Consider the following 13,608-nt stretch of genomic DNA (forward strand, 5'->3'; position numbering starts at 1 on the left):
CGAATGTGACTTTGGTTTGTTCCCATTCATTTCAGCTGAGTGGGTTTATACTGCCCCCCATAGATAGAAAAGAGAACTACAACAAGAAGCATTTCACCTATAAATGATTTGATCGTTAAATTAAAGCACTTTGCAAAACTTCATACTTGTAATCATAATGTTACTTATACATTTAGTAAGATTTGACATATAAATATACCATATATATCCTTACTTTTTTCTTTTCAATGTAAATGTACTAGGATGTATATATTTTACAAAATCAAACTGAAACTAACCACTTAAATTAATCAACAGTTTAGATGCACACGTTTCACTCAACATTTATTTTGCCTAAAAACCCAAAATGTTTTACATGATTACAAAATATTCATAATGAGACAATCTGCAGAGACGATGGACACATTCACACTGTGACTCCTTCATGTGTCTTCACAGTCGTCCAACTCTGACAAAATAAATAATATTCATCTTAACTTAGCAGCAGCCAGAAGCAGGACTTCATCAGCGTGAAGACGGCACGCACGCACGCACACACACTCACACTCACGCACGCACACTCACTCACGCACACTCACGCACACACACGCACCCTGTCTGTATTATGAGTCAATATTATATTAGGGACACCACTGACCTCTAGTGGTCACTCTGCTGTTTCCCAGTTCATGTTAGTTTTACTCTAACAAATCGTGATCAGACCCAGAGAAATGTATTCATAATGATAAAATCCCTAATACAGAACAGATATAGTTACTGATGTTCCAAGAAAAAAATAGCTGAGTTCACAGTGAGGTCTTCCTGTTTATAGGAAAGATTTCTTCTACTAACACAGAGTTAAAGAGACGTTACCGTCGATCCTCGTTTACACAGATTCATTTCTGAGGAGAAACAGAAACAGATTCCGTCCGTTTCAGTCGTGAGAAAGAAAATGTGAAATATTCCTCGATTCTCAAGTTACAGTCAAACTTTTTTCCTTCAAATCACTTTTCATTTCAGCTGAATCGTCCTCTCCAGGGTTTAGTTGACATAAAAAAATAAATATAAATAAATTAACACAAAGGCTTGAACAACATCAGTCAGTAAAGCTGTGAAGCTGCCGAGACGCACAACTCGTCCCGATCCACAGCAACGCAAAGAAATGACTCCTGGTCACTCATTGGCTGCCTGATCTGTCCTTTCAACCAATCAGACGAGTTCCCAAGTCAGACGCTCGTGCAAGAAGGAGGCAGAAAACAAACCAATGAAGACTGATGTGTTTGTGTGTCTAGGAAAACACAACAGGAAACATCTCATCTGCACAGAGGGTTTTGTTTTCAGCGGCGTGCATTCCCCCCCCCCCTCCGGCTGCAGCCACACGCCTCGTCCCAGCAGCATCACTTCCTCCTGTCCAATCAGGCGTTGGCCACGAAGCACATGTCCTTCTTTAAGTGAATCTGCAGGCCGCTGGCCGTGGTGAAGGTCTTGGAGCACCGGACGCAGCGGTAGGGTTTCTCTCCTGAATGTGTGCGCTTGTGTTTCTTCATGGTGTCTCCGTCGCTGAAGGTGCGGCAGCAGAACGGGCAGCTGTACGGCCGCTCGCCCGTGTGGATCCTCAGGTGGCGCCGCAGGTTTCCTCGCTGGCTGAAGCTCTTGGAGCAGAAGGTGCAGCAGTGCGGCCTCTCGCCCGTGTGTGTGCGCAGGTGGCGCCGCAGGTCGGCCGACTGCGCGAAGGACTTGCAGCACCAGTCGCAGGCGTAGGCCTTTTGTCTCTGCTCCAGGTGGAGGCGGAGACTGTTAGCCTGGCCAAACGCCTCGCCACAGCGGGGGCAGCGGTGGATGAGCTCAGAGTTATAACCAGCTAGTGCTCCATCCTCAGCTGGAGCCGTTAACCTCTCCTGAGAGGGCTTCTTGTTTCCATGAGCTTCATGTCGGCCTGCCCGGTCTGTGTCTGTGGTTCTGGGCTTCGACCCGTCCTGTGTGATGTGAGCGTGTGACACCGCTGTCACAGACTCTGTGTGACCTTCATCTTCACTCACGCTGAACTCCTGAGGTTCCGTTTTGATCTCAGCAGGAACTCGTGGCTCGTCTCTGCACGCTGGGATCTCAACGTGGTTTTTGGCGGCGGAGGCGGAGGGAAGATTGAAGGTGGAGTCTCGAGGACGTGGTGACGCCTGGCTGCTCTCCTCCTGCTGAGGATCGGGCTTCAGCTCTGGCTCCCAGGCCTCAGCGGGGTCCTGGTTCCTGGGGAGGAGGATCTTCCTGGGGGGCGTTCTGTTCTGGACGGAAAGCAGCTGCACGGACACGATGTGCTCGTGAGGCTGCTTCGCTGAGGGAGGAGCCGGCGGGCGGGGCTGCTTCAGGGAGGAGTCTGGCTCCTCTGAGCGCGGCCTCGGATCCGGATCCGTGAGCTGCTGCTCAGGAGCCTCCAAACCGAGACTGGACCTGGATCCTGGAACCACAGAGAAACAAATAGACCAATTAGAATCCTCCTGAGAGGAACTGGAACATGAGAATCAACCAGTTCATTTTCATTCTAAATTCATGCGAGGTCAATGTGACCTTTGACCTCAATGTGACCTTTGACCTCCCAAATATAATCAGATCGTCCTGAATTGGCGCTTCTGTGATATCGTGTTGACAAGTAAGATTTTAGTTTTAACCGTTTTTGTTCACACATTCAGATATGAAGGAAAATATATATTTAATTTGTTAATATTAAATATATAATGAAAATATAGCATATCAATAAAGGAATCTGAATCTGAAACAAGGACAGAAGTTTGTTGAGAATCTGGATCCAGCTGAAACATAAACGCTCCTCTCCACAATAACTGTCACACGATGGTTTATTAGAAGCACACAAATGATAATAATGGAATAACAACAACAAAACAACACGTGCGTTTGCGGAAGCTAGATTACGTCCTGCTAGAAACTGGTGTAAAAGGGAAGTAACATGAAAATGACATAAAAAGTCGGTAAATCTTTAAAGTTGGTTAATTTAGAAGAAGCCGAATAACGAAGAGAATCTTTAACGAACGTCGGAAACTTTAAAGTCTGTGTTTAACATCAGTTTTCTGCCTTAAATCTCTTCGTGAATCTAAACTGAGCTCTTTTCTCGACGCAGTCCGGGGCGGAGCTGTGGTGTCTCGGCCTTACTCAGCCAGTCGGTGTCGGTCCCCAGCAGCAGGATGTCCCGCAGCTGTCTCCGCAGGCTGTCGTTCTCCCGCCGGGTCCTGGCCGCCTCCTCCCGGTACTCGGTCACCGCGTCCTCCACCACGTCCAGGACGTCCCGGAGCAGCGCGCCGAGCCGCTGCGACAGGAAGGAGCTGAGCTGCGGCAGTTTGCTCATCGTGATCCGCTGCGGCACCGGAAACACCAGCGACAACAACAAACCGACCGGAAACACTACCGGAAACACCAGCGACAACAACAAACCGACCGGAAACACTACCGGAAACACTAGCGACAACAACAAACCGACCGGAAGCACTACCGGAAACACCAGCGACAACAACAGACCGACCGGAAACACTAGGAACAACAACAACAGACCGACCGGAAACACTACCGGAAACACCAACGACAACAACAGACCGACCGGAAACACCAGCGACAACACCAAACCAGAATTTGGACTAAACAGAAACTCTGAATAAAGATGCATGACATGACAATTCCCTTTGATCGCCCCCTGGTGACTGGCTTCAGTATGACTCATAAATCCCGCCTCCTCATTGTGAGCAGGTGATACATGGACCAAAGTAAAAGCTCTTTGTTTCCTTATTGTATGATCATCACTTATGTTTACAATATTCACATACTAAGCCTGTAGAATAATGGTTCAGCAGATGTATGGGTATTTATAAAAAGTGAAAACAGTGCAGGAACGGGGCGGTGTGGCCAAGGGGGTAGAGCGGGCGTTCTCCAACATGAAGGTTGCCGGTTCAAACCCCACTATTCCCCATCTGCATGCCGAAGTGTCCTTGGCAAGACACTGAACCCCTAAGTGGCCCCTCATTACTGTTGAGTGTACTAAAAATGGCAGTCGCTTTGGACAAAAGCGTCAGTTAAATGTAATGTAATAAAACTTAGAACTCAAGACTAGAGAAGAAAATATAAAATCAAATAGATATTTTAAATTTCTGTGGTTTTAATATCTCGTGGTCTCTGTTGGTGGCGTCATGTGCATGTGTCTGCATTGTGTTGGTCTGAAGAGATAAATGTGACTTATTATCTAGTTATCCATTTAACGATACAAAATACAAACAATAATAATCTTAAAAATTGGTGGTATGTAAATCAGTCGCAGTTGGTGCGTTTGACCGACTCTTTGGTCAATCATCAAAATATTATACATTCAGATCCTAATCAAACAGGAAGAAGAGACAATTTCTTTTATTTTGTGTTATCACATTTATTACATAATGCATTTCAATCGCTGTAATATATGATACATCAACACTGACATGGGTGTAAATGTCATTATAAATGATAATGATAGAAATAAGACTTTAATGCTGCATTGTTCGATTTTACTTTGTCAGCACAAACCTCAGGATGGGACAGAAACAGGTTCAGTGCGTTTCCGGTGTTCAACCAACACTACACAGGACATTGGCACATTTGCCTTCAAAATAAAAGCATCGCTGTTACCCACTGCAGGTTGAAATACAAATGTAATGGGGGGGCTTATTTAATGACAGAACCCTGCAGAGCTCCATCTAGGCTTTTATTTTGAATTGTTTTGAGAGGAACTGCTATTAGCTCCAGTCAGCTTGACCCTGTGGAACACGAACAGCAGTGACTGTACTGCAATTACTGCAGCACACACACACACACACACACACACACACACACACACACACACACATACACACACACACACACACACACACACACCTCCCTCCCCTCTTACCTCTTGCAGAGGACCAGAGCTGCGGCAGGACACTCCTCCACTCTGCATCACAAATGAAACATTAAACTGCTGCAGAGCTGCTCCTCCACCTTCTGAAGGTTTGTACTGAGTCGTGATTCACATTTGGTTTAGATCTGATTCGGTGTCAGGATTAAAGCCTGTTTCTCCCTCTGAGAGAAGATGAGCATCAGCCTGCAGCTTCCTGTGGACTAGGAGCAGGTGAGAGCTGCTGGTCTTTTTATTTCACATGTGTGAGGAACATGTGCTGCTGATCCTCTGTGGGTGTGTCAGGCTGCCTCCATCTGGATTCAACATTTTTCCTTTGTCTGCCTGCAATGCATTTGGTGCATTTTTATTGTGTGTGTGTGTGTGTGTGTGTATGTGTGTTTGTCTTTGTCTGTGTGTGTGTGTATGTGAAATGATACAAGACATACTCATGCAGCAGTGTGTGTCAATTATGTATAAAATACTGTCGTGTTGGTGTTTCCTCCAGAACCAGATGTGTCCTATTAGTTGAGAACTGGCTTTGTCTTTCCAATGAAGCACAAGATATATTAATCAGAATAAAACATAATAATAAAACCAACAAAGAAATGTTGTTTTGTGACACACACAAATCTAAAAAAATATATATTCAACTTATAGAGGTGGAAAATATACATGAGCAAAAATTATACTTTTCCACTATAAATGTCTTAATTTATCAAATAGTTTGCTAATTAAATATTAAGTTGAACAGCAAATTAGAAGATAAATCAGAAATTAAAACACAAATAGACTCCGGGTGCTGAAAGCGAAGCCAGTGTTGAAGATCTTAAAACCTGTCTTCTCTCCCTGACCAGCAGGGGGCGACTCCACTGGTAGTTTCTATGGAAGTCTATAGAAAATAAATCTGCTTCTGTTGGGGGGTGAGTACCACAGTGTGATTGACAGCTAGTACCATCCAATCGGTGAAGATAGGCAGTGTCCTTGGGCCACCCCCTGCTCCTCCAGATATAAGAAAATTCAGATGAGAACTCATCATGTGATTTTTTGTTCACATCTAGTTATAACAATATGACATTTATCTCATCACAAAAAAATTCTGTCTTAATGACATACATTTGAGTTTTTGCGAAAATATCTAATGTGAGAACATCAGACAGACAGACAGAGAGAGAGAGAGAGAGAGAAGAGAGAGAGAGAGAGAGAGAGAGAGAGAGAGAGAGACAGAGACAGAGACAGAGAGAGAGAGAGAGAGAGAGAGAGACGGAGAGAGAGACAGAGAGAGAGACAGAGACAGAGACAGAAACAGAGACAGAGACCGAGAGAGACAGATGTTGCATTAGTTGTGAAGTCATTTCTGGATGGAGGGTTTGTTCAGAGGATCTTTGAGGACCAGGATCTTGTTTCATGAAGAGATGCAGAGCGTCAGAGAGAATGTTGCTCTGTAAGAAAACCCTGTGGCTCTGTCAGCTCTTCCAGTTGTGCTGCAGTGTTTGCTCCCTGGAGGCGACCGAGGGGAACCAGTCATCAATCCGATGGTGACTGTGATATTCACAGAGGAGTCTTCCTCTGAACCTGCTCTGTTGCAGTTTGTCGTCCACACCGTCGCTCACATCTGAAGTTCGTAACATCACGACACCCACACAGGAAGCACACACCAGCCACACACCAGCAGGAGCCAGAGAGCAGCAGCTCCAGAGACACTGGGCTGTGGTCGTTAACTTTTCATTTAAAGATTTTACATGAAACTGCATCAAGACAAAATCGTTTATGTGGAAGATTTCTGGATGAATTTCTCACTGATTTCCTCTGAGGCGTCGATGGTTAATGTTAGAAAAAGAAAAAAGGAAACTGACGTGCTCCTTTTGGCAACTCTGCCTCCGATGGTTTCCGGTGGTACTGCTCTGTTGTGTAAAGAGACTTCAAACAGAATCCAAAAGAAAAACCACGTGATGTCATCCTTCCTTTCCAGAGCGAGCCGTCACGTTTCTTCAACACGCAGCTTCATCCAATGGCCACTAGTCCCAGCAGCATGGAGGAGACACAGCAGCCAATCAGCACGCAGCCCGATGGCGGCCAGGCAGACCACGCCCCTGTGACCTCTCAACCAGCTGAGCAGGGAGCCGCCTCCTCAGCGGCAGAGGAGATGATAGAGGGGGGCGGAGCCATGGAGCACCTGACTGTGATCAGCGACCACATGGACACCAGTAATAAAATGTCTTTTCTTCTTCTCTTCCTTCAAATGACGACAAACAGGCAAACTTCTGTCGATAAAGAAAAACGTTCACGACGTCAGATTCTCTGTTTGAACCTGAATCAGAAACTCAATCCTCCCTCGTTCTTCTTCTTCTCCTCCAGGTAACGGAGTCGCTCCGGCGATGGTCGACTCCTCCCCCACAGTGTCCTCTGTGTCGCCCATGCTGCACGCCAAGCCGGGCGGCCACGCCAACGGGCGCTCGGGCTTGGGCAGCCGGTCCGGCTCGTTAGCGCCGGGCTCGCCCCGCCCCTCGCTCACCCGCCGGCCCAGCGGCTTCATAGAGGGCCCGGTGGACGGGTCCAAGCCGCGGGACTACCTGATCCTGGCCATCCTGTCCTGCTTCTGCCCCCTGTGGCCAATCAACATCGTAGCACTCACCTTCTCTGTGATGGTACCAGTGTGGAGGGCTCACACACACACACACACACACACACACACACACACACACACACACACACACACACACACACACACACACACACACACTCACACACACACACACACAACAGACAGACATCATTGTTCTTGTTGGTAACTTGTAGTCACGTGTCAGATCACTGTCTCCTCTGGTCTCAGTCCAGGAACAGTCTTCAGCAGGGGAACCTGGACGGGGCTCGTCGTCTGGGCCGGAACGCCATGATCCTGTCGGTGGTGTCCATCTTGGGAGGAATCGCCATCATTGCTGCAGCCATCGCCCTCAACTGGGGCTGTAAGGAACTGCAGGCTCTTTGACTTCTTCAACCCAAATGAATTTAGTTTATTCATCTCAAATTCAGCAAGTGAAATTATTCCAGAATCTTAAAGTCAGATCTTCTTAATAATCTGATTGATTTCTGTTGAAATTTTAATTTAAGTCTAAACCAAGTTTCCAGTGTTTTTAACATTTAACCAGCGCTGCTGAACAGAAGCATTCAAGTCCATTCTGTTGTCTCGTATTAGTTTAATATCTTTTTAATATGGTTAAAATAATTGCATGAATGAAAAAAAGCAAATACAAATCTGATGTTTATCCAACTTTATTTTATAAATGTCTCTCTGTCTCTCTGTCTCTCTCTGTGTGTGTGTCTCTCTCTCTCTCTCTCTCTCTCTCTCTCTCTCTCTCTCTCTCTCTCTCACTCTCTCTCTCCCCCCCCCCCCCCCTCTCTCTCACTGCAGTGATATTAAAGTCCTAATGAGACGAGCGTCAGCAGTGAGACTGATTTCTGGACTTCTCGTTTCCTCTCGTTCCTGAAGCCCCGCCCCTTTTTCACGCTCCAGCACCGGATGAAAAACGAGTTATAAAAATCTGTTCCGTTCTTTGCTGTTGTTTCTCGCTGCACGATGAGCATGTTCCACCTGACGCTCTACCCACGACACCACCAACGAACCAACCCCACACCGGCGCCCCCTGCTGGACGCCTCATCAAACTTCCTCGTCGCTTCCTCTCGCTACTCTCTGTCCCATCTGATGTCGGACTGGGTCCGTGTCCACCGGCACTGACGTGTAAATGAAGCTCGGTGCCACAGTTCGGACATCGTGTGAACTGACGGACGTGTTTTACACTTTTTGATGCCAAACGAATCCGAACCTGAAGCGATGAACTGTTCGTCTCTTTCACGTGAACGAAGGACAGAAGAAGACAAACGCACTGACATGTGATCGGAGACGTTTTCAGAATCTAAACGTCGTCTGCACCGCACAACCACCGAGGCAGACGAGTGCTGCCCCCTGGTGGTCGATCACACAGACTAATGTCCTGACGTCAGCTGCTCTACGACGACTCGTTGTTCAATCAGTCGCTCTGAAAAAAGGACGTTTACTTTCATACATCAACACAAAATGCTTCCACTACATGTACGACGGGAAACTAGTTAAAGAGCTAACGTGAGGATCCATCTCTGAAACGCTTTGAGAATATTTCACTTCCTTTATTCACATTAGCTGTGCTAGCACCAGCGCTACCCTCACATTAGCTGTGTTTTAACGTGTGTGTCTCTAACACACGTGTTGTGAACAGATAAATTAGGGCTTCACCTCCTCCGCCCTGTGCATGTTTACAGTAATTATTACAACAAGCTTTTACATCCAACGTAGCCTCATTTAGCACGAGCGCTAACTGAGTAGCACTTTGTAAATAAACAGTACTCATTGTTGTGAACAGTAACTGACCCACAAACCACTCACACACAAACTGTGGGTTTAAGAAAATGTCGCTGCTGTTGAGTGACTCAACGTTTGAACTTTGCACCAATCAGACGGAGTCACTGAGGTCATGTGGGGTCGGGTGAGGTCAGGTGGAGTCTGGTGGGGTTGGGTGGGGTTGGGTGGAGTCGGGTGGGGTTGGGTGAGGTTGGGTGGGGTTGGGTGAGGTCACTCTGCGTTCACGTCACATGACATGGAAACAGCTGTTAGGTGATGACGTCATCGAAGTCGCTTGAGGATTAAAACACGATATAAAATCACATCCATTCAGTTTGTGTAGAACGATGATGTCGATGTTTGTTTCAGAATGAATCGGGCTTTTCAGATGAATGTGGGCGTGGTCATGGCGGTGCTGTTGACGCCTGCAGCTGGCGTGGACGCAGCCGAACACGTCCTCATGTATGTAGCATGTTTACTAATCACATTATGCAACGAAGAATCCGCTCCGTGTCGATGAAGCTTCTCTGAGTTCTGCTCGGACTCGTTCTCAGTTTCTAACGACTTTGCTTGCGCTGCCGCTCAGAGTCGCCTCACGTGTCTGATGATTTGAACCGACTGTTACAACTATTGTTTGGATCTGTTGTGTTACTGTTGGAACTCAAACATCGTCATCATGTTATAATGTGCAGGGTTTTATCATTTCTACAGACGTCTGCCTTCAACTCTTCTGGCACAATTTCTGTACATGGAAAAACTGCTGTAGTGTATATGTATATATATGTGTGTGTATACATGTATATTATATTGAAATTCCATTGTGTTACATGAAGACATTAAAAGTTCTGAGGAAGATTGATCAGGTTAATTTAAACCATCAGTCATTTTGAATGATATTGAGATAAAACTATAACAATTTCAATCAGTAACAAATCAAACTTTTGGAATTCTCTCCCTTTCGGTGAAGTCGGCGTCTGATTCGATCACAAATCAGCTGAGAAATAAATATGAACACATATTATACATTTTCTCTCTGCTGAACTTTGTTGAACTTCTTCCTTCAGTCTGTTCTGAATATTCCATCGAGTTATTGATTCAACCGTTTCTGTGTCGGGAACAAAATGAGGAGAAACAGCTGGAAGAGAGAATCTGAAACATGATGAAGGTGAAGAGCTGTCGGGGAAACTTTCAACTGACACTGTAACTACGATACAGAAATATAAAACTTTGACCTGGTGAATCTTCTCACAGAACTTTTCACTTCCTCCTCACGTCTCCTGTTCACACTGGATAGAAGCTGTATTTTAAATGACACTTTTCTTTGGTTTTCATCTCCTTTGTAAAAGCTCTTCTGAGACCTGGTTACCCGACCTTTGTATTTTTATATTTCTATTCTCATCCTCTGGATCTTTTGTATCGACATGGTGATCTACTGTTTGTACAGCTCGGTATAACCTGCTTCCTGCTTGCTCTTTTTAAATGCCAAAGTGAGGGGACGCTGTAAGCATGAGTCGACCGTCACCTCCTGTTTATGCTCCACACACTGGAGTGTGCCTGTGCATGCCTTAAACTAACATTCATAACACTATATTCACGTTTATCAAAGATGATTGAAGGGAATAAATTCCAGTCAAATACAAACTCCTCCCAGTCTGTGGATTCATGAATCGTCCTGAATCGTGATGGATTTCAAAAGGTGCTGCAGCTGCTAGAGCTCTGTTAAAACCTCTAATAGAAAATCACATTGTTCTGACTCACAGGTTTAAAATGACATAATAAAATATCTACAGTCTGTGAAGGTCTGAGCTCATCGATCTGTGGCTCAGAGAGAAATCAGATCAGTAATTAAGGCCTCAGCTCCGAAGCCACACACCTACAGGAAGTGAGAACATGCTTATGAATACAGTAGAAATAAAATCTTAATTCAGATTGTAGAAATGAAATTGATGTTTTATTTTGCTAAACGTCTGTGCTTTTATTTTGCTTGGGTTGTAATGTGACATGAAGTAGACATGGGGGGGGGGGGGGGGGGGGCTGTTTCTAGGACGAGAGAGAGAGCGGGTTGTCAAGGCAACCATTGGCAAGGGAGTGCAATGCAGTGGATGGTGTTGGGATGGGGCCAAGAGAGAGAGAGAGAGAGAGAGAGAGAGAGAGAGAGAGATAGATAGAGAGGGAGAGAGAGACAGAGATAGAGAGTGAGAGAGAGAGAGAGGGAGAGAGAGAGGGAGAGAGAGAGAGAGAGGGAGAGAGGGAGGGAGAGAGAGAGAGAGAGAGAGGGAGAGAGATAGAGAGAGATAGAGAGGGAGAGAGAGGGAGGGAGAGGGGGAGAGAGAGAGAGAGAGGGAGAGAGAGAGAGAGAGAGAGAGAGAGAGGGAGAGAGGGAGGGAGAGAGAGAGAGAGAGAGAGAGAGAGGGAGAGAGGGAGGTCTGATTCCTCTTCGTTAATAAAATATCTCACTTTCTCTCTCCTTCATTTGAAATTCTTATAAATTATTGAGCGAGTGGAGCTCCGAGGAAACAGGACGAGAGAAGAAGAGACAGACGGAGGTTAGGAGATGAGGGGAAGGAGAGAAGGAGACAAGGAGAGGATGAAGGGTAGATGAAACAGGAAAATGATTTGTATTGTTTCTGTGAAGGTTTGAAAAGTTGAGTCTTGAAACAGAGGAGTGAGAGAAAAAACAGAATGAAAAAAGAAAGAAAGAAGGAAAGAAGGAATGACCAGGAGAGAAGGAGAGGAAACAAAAGGTGCAAAATCCATCAGAAGACAGAGAGAGAGGAGGGAGGAGGAGGAGGTGTGTCATAATGCAGCTGAGGAAGAGGAGGAGGAGGAGGAAGAGGAGGAAGACGAGGAGGAGGAAGAGGATGTGAGGAAGTTTTCATAGCAGGTTGATGCTCGTGGACTCGGAGTCGTTTGTTTGTTTGTTTGTTTGTTTGTTTGTGACGAACACATCAGATGTAAACTTTAACAAATATAGAAACTTTAACGACCTCAAACATTTTTTACTTTTCCTTGTTTTCTCAGAATAATTTATGGATCTTGATGTAAATAATGCGACCTGTTCAGAGGACTGATGTGTGTGATCTGGAGCTGATGGACGGAGCAGTTTTATATTAATAACATATCAACAGTTTCCTCTGAGGACCTGGATGTGGAGACGGGAGCAGAAGATCCAGAGGAGACAGACTGAGAGGATCACAGTCGACCTCGAGGGATTTCATTATCCTCCTCCCACTCAATTATCTGATCGATGGATTCAATTAAAGAGTCGCCGCCTGATCCTCATCGTCTGCCGTCCCCATCATGTCCCCATCATGTCCCCATCATGTCCGCCATGATGTCCCCATCATGTCCCCATGATGTCCCCATGATGTCCCCATCATGTCCCCATGATGTCCCCATCCTGTCCCCATCATGTCCCCAACATGTCCCCATCATGTCCCCATCCTGTCCCCATCCTGTCCCCATCATGTCCCCAACATGTCCCCATCATGTCCCCATGATGTCCCCATGATGTCCCCATCATGTCCCCATCATGTCCCCAACATGTCCCCAACATGTCCCCATCCTGTCCCCATCCTGTCCCCATCATGTCCCCAACATGTCCCCATCCTGTCCCCATCCTGTCCCCATCCTGTCCCCATCATGTCCCCATGATGTCCGCCATCATGTCCCCATCATGTCCCCAACATGTCCCCAACATGTCCCCATCATGTCCCCATCATGTCCCCATCATGTCCCCATCATGTCCCCATCATGTCCCATGATGTCCCCATGATGTCCCCATCATGTCCCCAACCTGTCCCCATCCTGTCCCCATCCTGTCCCCATCATGTCCCCATGGAGTCCTGATGACCCACCGGCTCCTCTGCACATTTAAACACTGTGTTCTGAGTAAATCAAACCAGCACAGAGCACATATCTCATAATACAAAATACACAAGTAAACTTGGTTTTGAGTTCAGGAAAAATAATATTTTTTAAAGTTCATAACAGAGTTTTGAACTCTGAAGGTTATTGATCTTCATGTTCTCACCACAGGAGCAGACACGTGTCACATGTAAACAGTTTTATTTGGACTGAACCTAGTTTACAGAAACTTTCTCCTTCATTTGTCGAGTTTTAACAGGAATCTGAAGAGTTACAAACACACGAAGAGAATCTAATGACATGATGAGCTTCTTCTGAACATTTGCCTCCTCTTCCTCCTCTTCCTCCTCTTCCTCACTGGCCCGGCAGCGCCCCCAGCAGGCCGCTGGCGGTGGTGAAGAGGTTGATGGGTGATGACCCGTCAGTGATGAGGGTGGACTTCAGGCCCAGAGCCTGGAGCATCTTCACCTGCAGGAGAAA

General features: G+C 46.1%; 3 protein-coding genes across 4 annotated transcripts in view; 1 reads left to right on the forward strand and 2 right to left on the reverse strand.

Moving 5' to 3' along the window:
- Positions 1-307: 307 nt before the first annotated feature.
- LOC128459146 (zinc finger protein 358) lies at positions 308-3,334 on the reverse strand. The gene is made up of 2 exons (XM_053444248.1): positions 3,142-3,334; positions 308-2,431 (listed from the first exon to the last, which is right to left on the reverse strand). Exons 1-2 carry the CDS (start codon positions 3,332-3,334, stop codon positions 1,395-1,397), a joined length of 1,230 nt encoding a protein of 409 aa, XP_053300223.1. The 3' UTR covers positions 308-1,394.
- A 3,718-nt stretch (positions 3,335-7,052) lies between these two features.
- Positions 7,053-7,874, forward strand: LOC128459147 (proline-rich transmembrane protein 2). Its single transcript, XM_053444249.1, has 3 exons — positions 7,053-7,092; positions 7,244-7,533; positions 7,719-7,874. Exons 1-3 carry the CDS (start codon positions 7,053-7,055, stop codon positions 7,872-7,874), a joined length of 486 nt encoding a protein of 161 aa, XP_053300224.1.
- Positions 7,875-13,312: 5,438 nt separating this feature from the next.
- The window catches only part of mvp (major vault protein), a 10,290-nt gene continuing 9,994 nt past the window's right edge, over positions 13,313-13,608 (reverse strand). For both annotated transcript variants that reach the window (XM_053443840.1, XM_053443841.1), the window contains one exon: positions 13,313-13,596. In XM_053443840.1, coding sequence (XP_053299815.1) covers positions 13,483-13,596 — 114 coding nt within the window. In that variant the 3' untranslated portion in view covers positions 13,313-13,482. The remainder of the gene's footprint in view (positions 13,597-13,608) is intronic.

This window comes from Pleuronectes platessa, chromosome 16, assembly GCF_947347685.1.
Source record: "Pleuronectes platessa chromosome 16, fPlePla1.1, whole genome shotgun sequence".
In the NCBI taxonomy this organism is placed as follows: Eukaryota; Metazoa; Chordata; class Actinopteri; order Pleuronectiformes; family Pleuronectidae; genus Pleuronectes; species Pleuronectes platessa.

Coding starts and splice junctions, on each gene's coding strand:
- LOC128459146 (XM_053444248.1), bottom strand. CDS start 3,334: ATGAGCAAACTGCCGCAGCTCAGCTCCTTCCTGTCGCAGCGGCTCGGC. Junction 2,432..3,141: donor GACCGACACCGACTGGCTGA/GTAAGGCCGAGA, acceptor CTGTGGTTCCAG/GATCCAGGTCCAGTCTCGGT.
- LOC128459147 (XM_053444249.1), top strand. CDS start 7,053: ATGGAGCACCTGACTGTGATCAGCGACCACATGGACACCA. Junction 7,093..7,243: donor CAGCGACCACATGGACACCA/GTAATAAAATGT, acceptor CTTCTCCTCCAG/GTAACGGAGTCGCTCCGGCG. Junction 7,534..7,718: donor CACTCACCTTCTCTGTGATG/GTACCAGTGTGG, acceptor CTCTGGTCTCAG/TCCAGGAACAGTCTTCAGCA.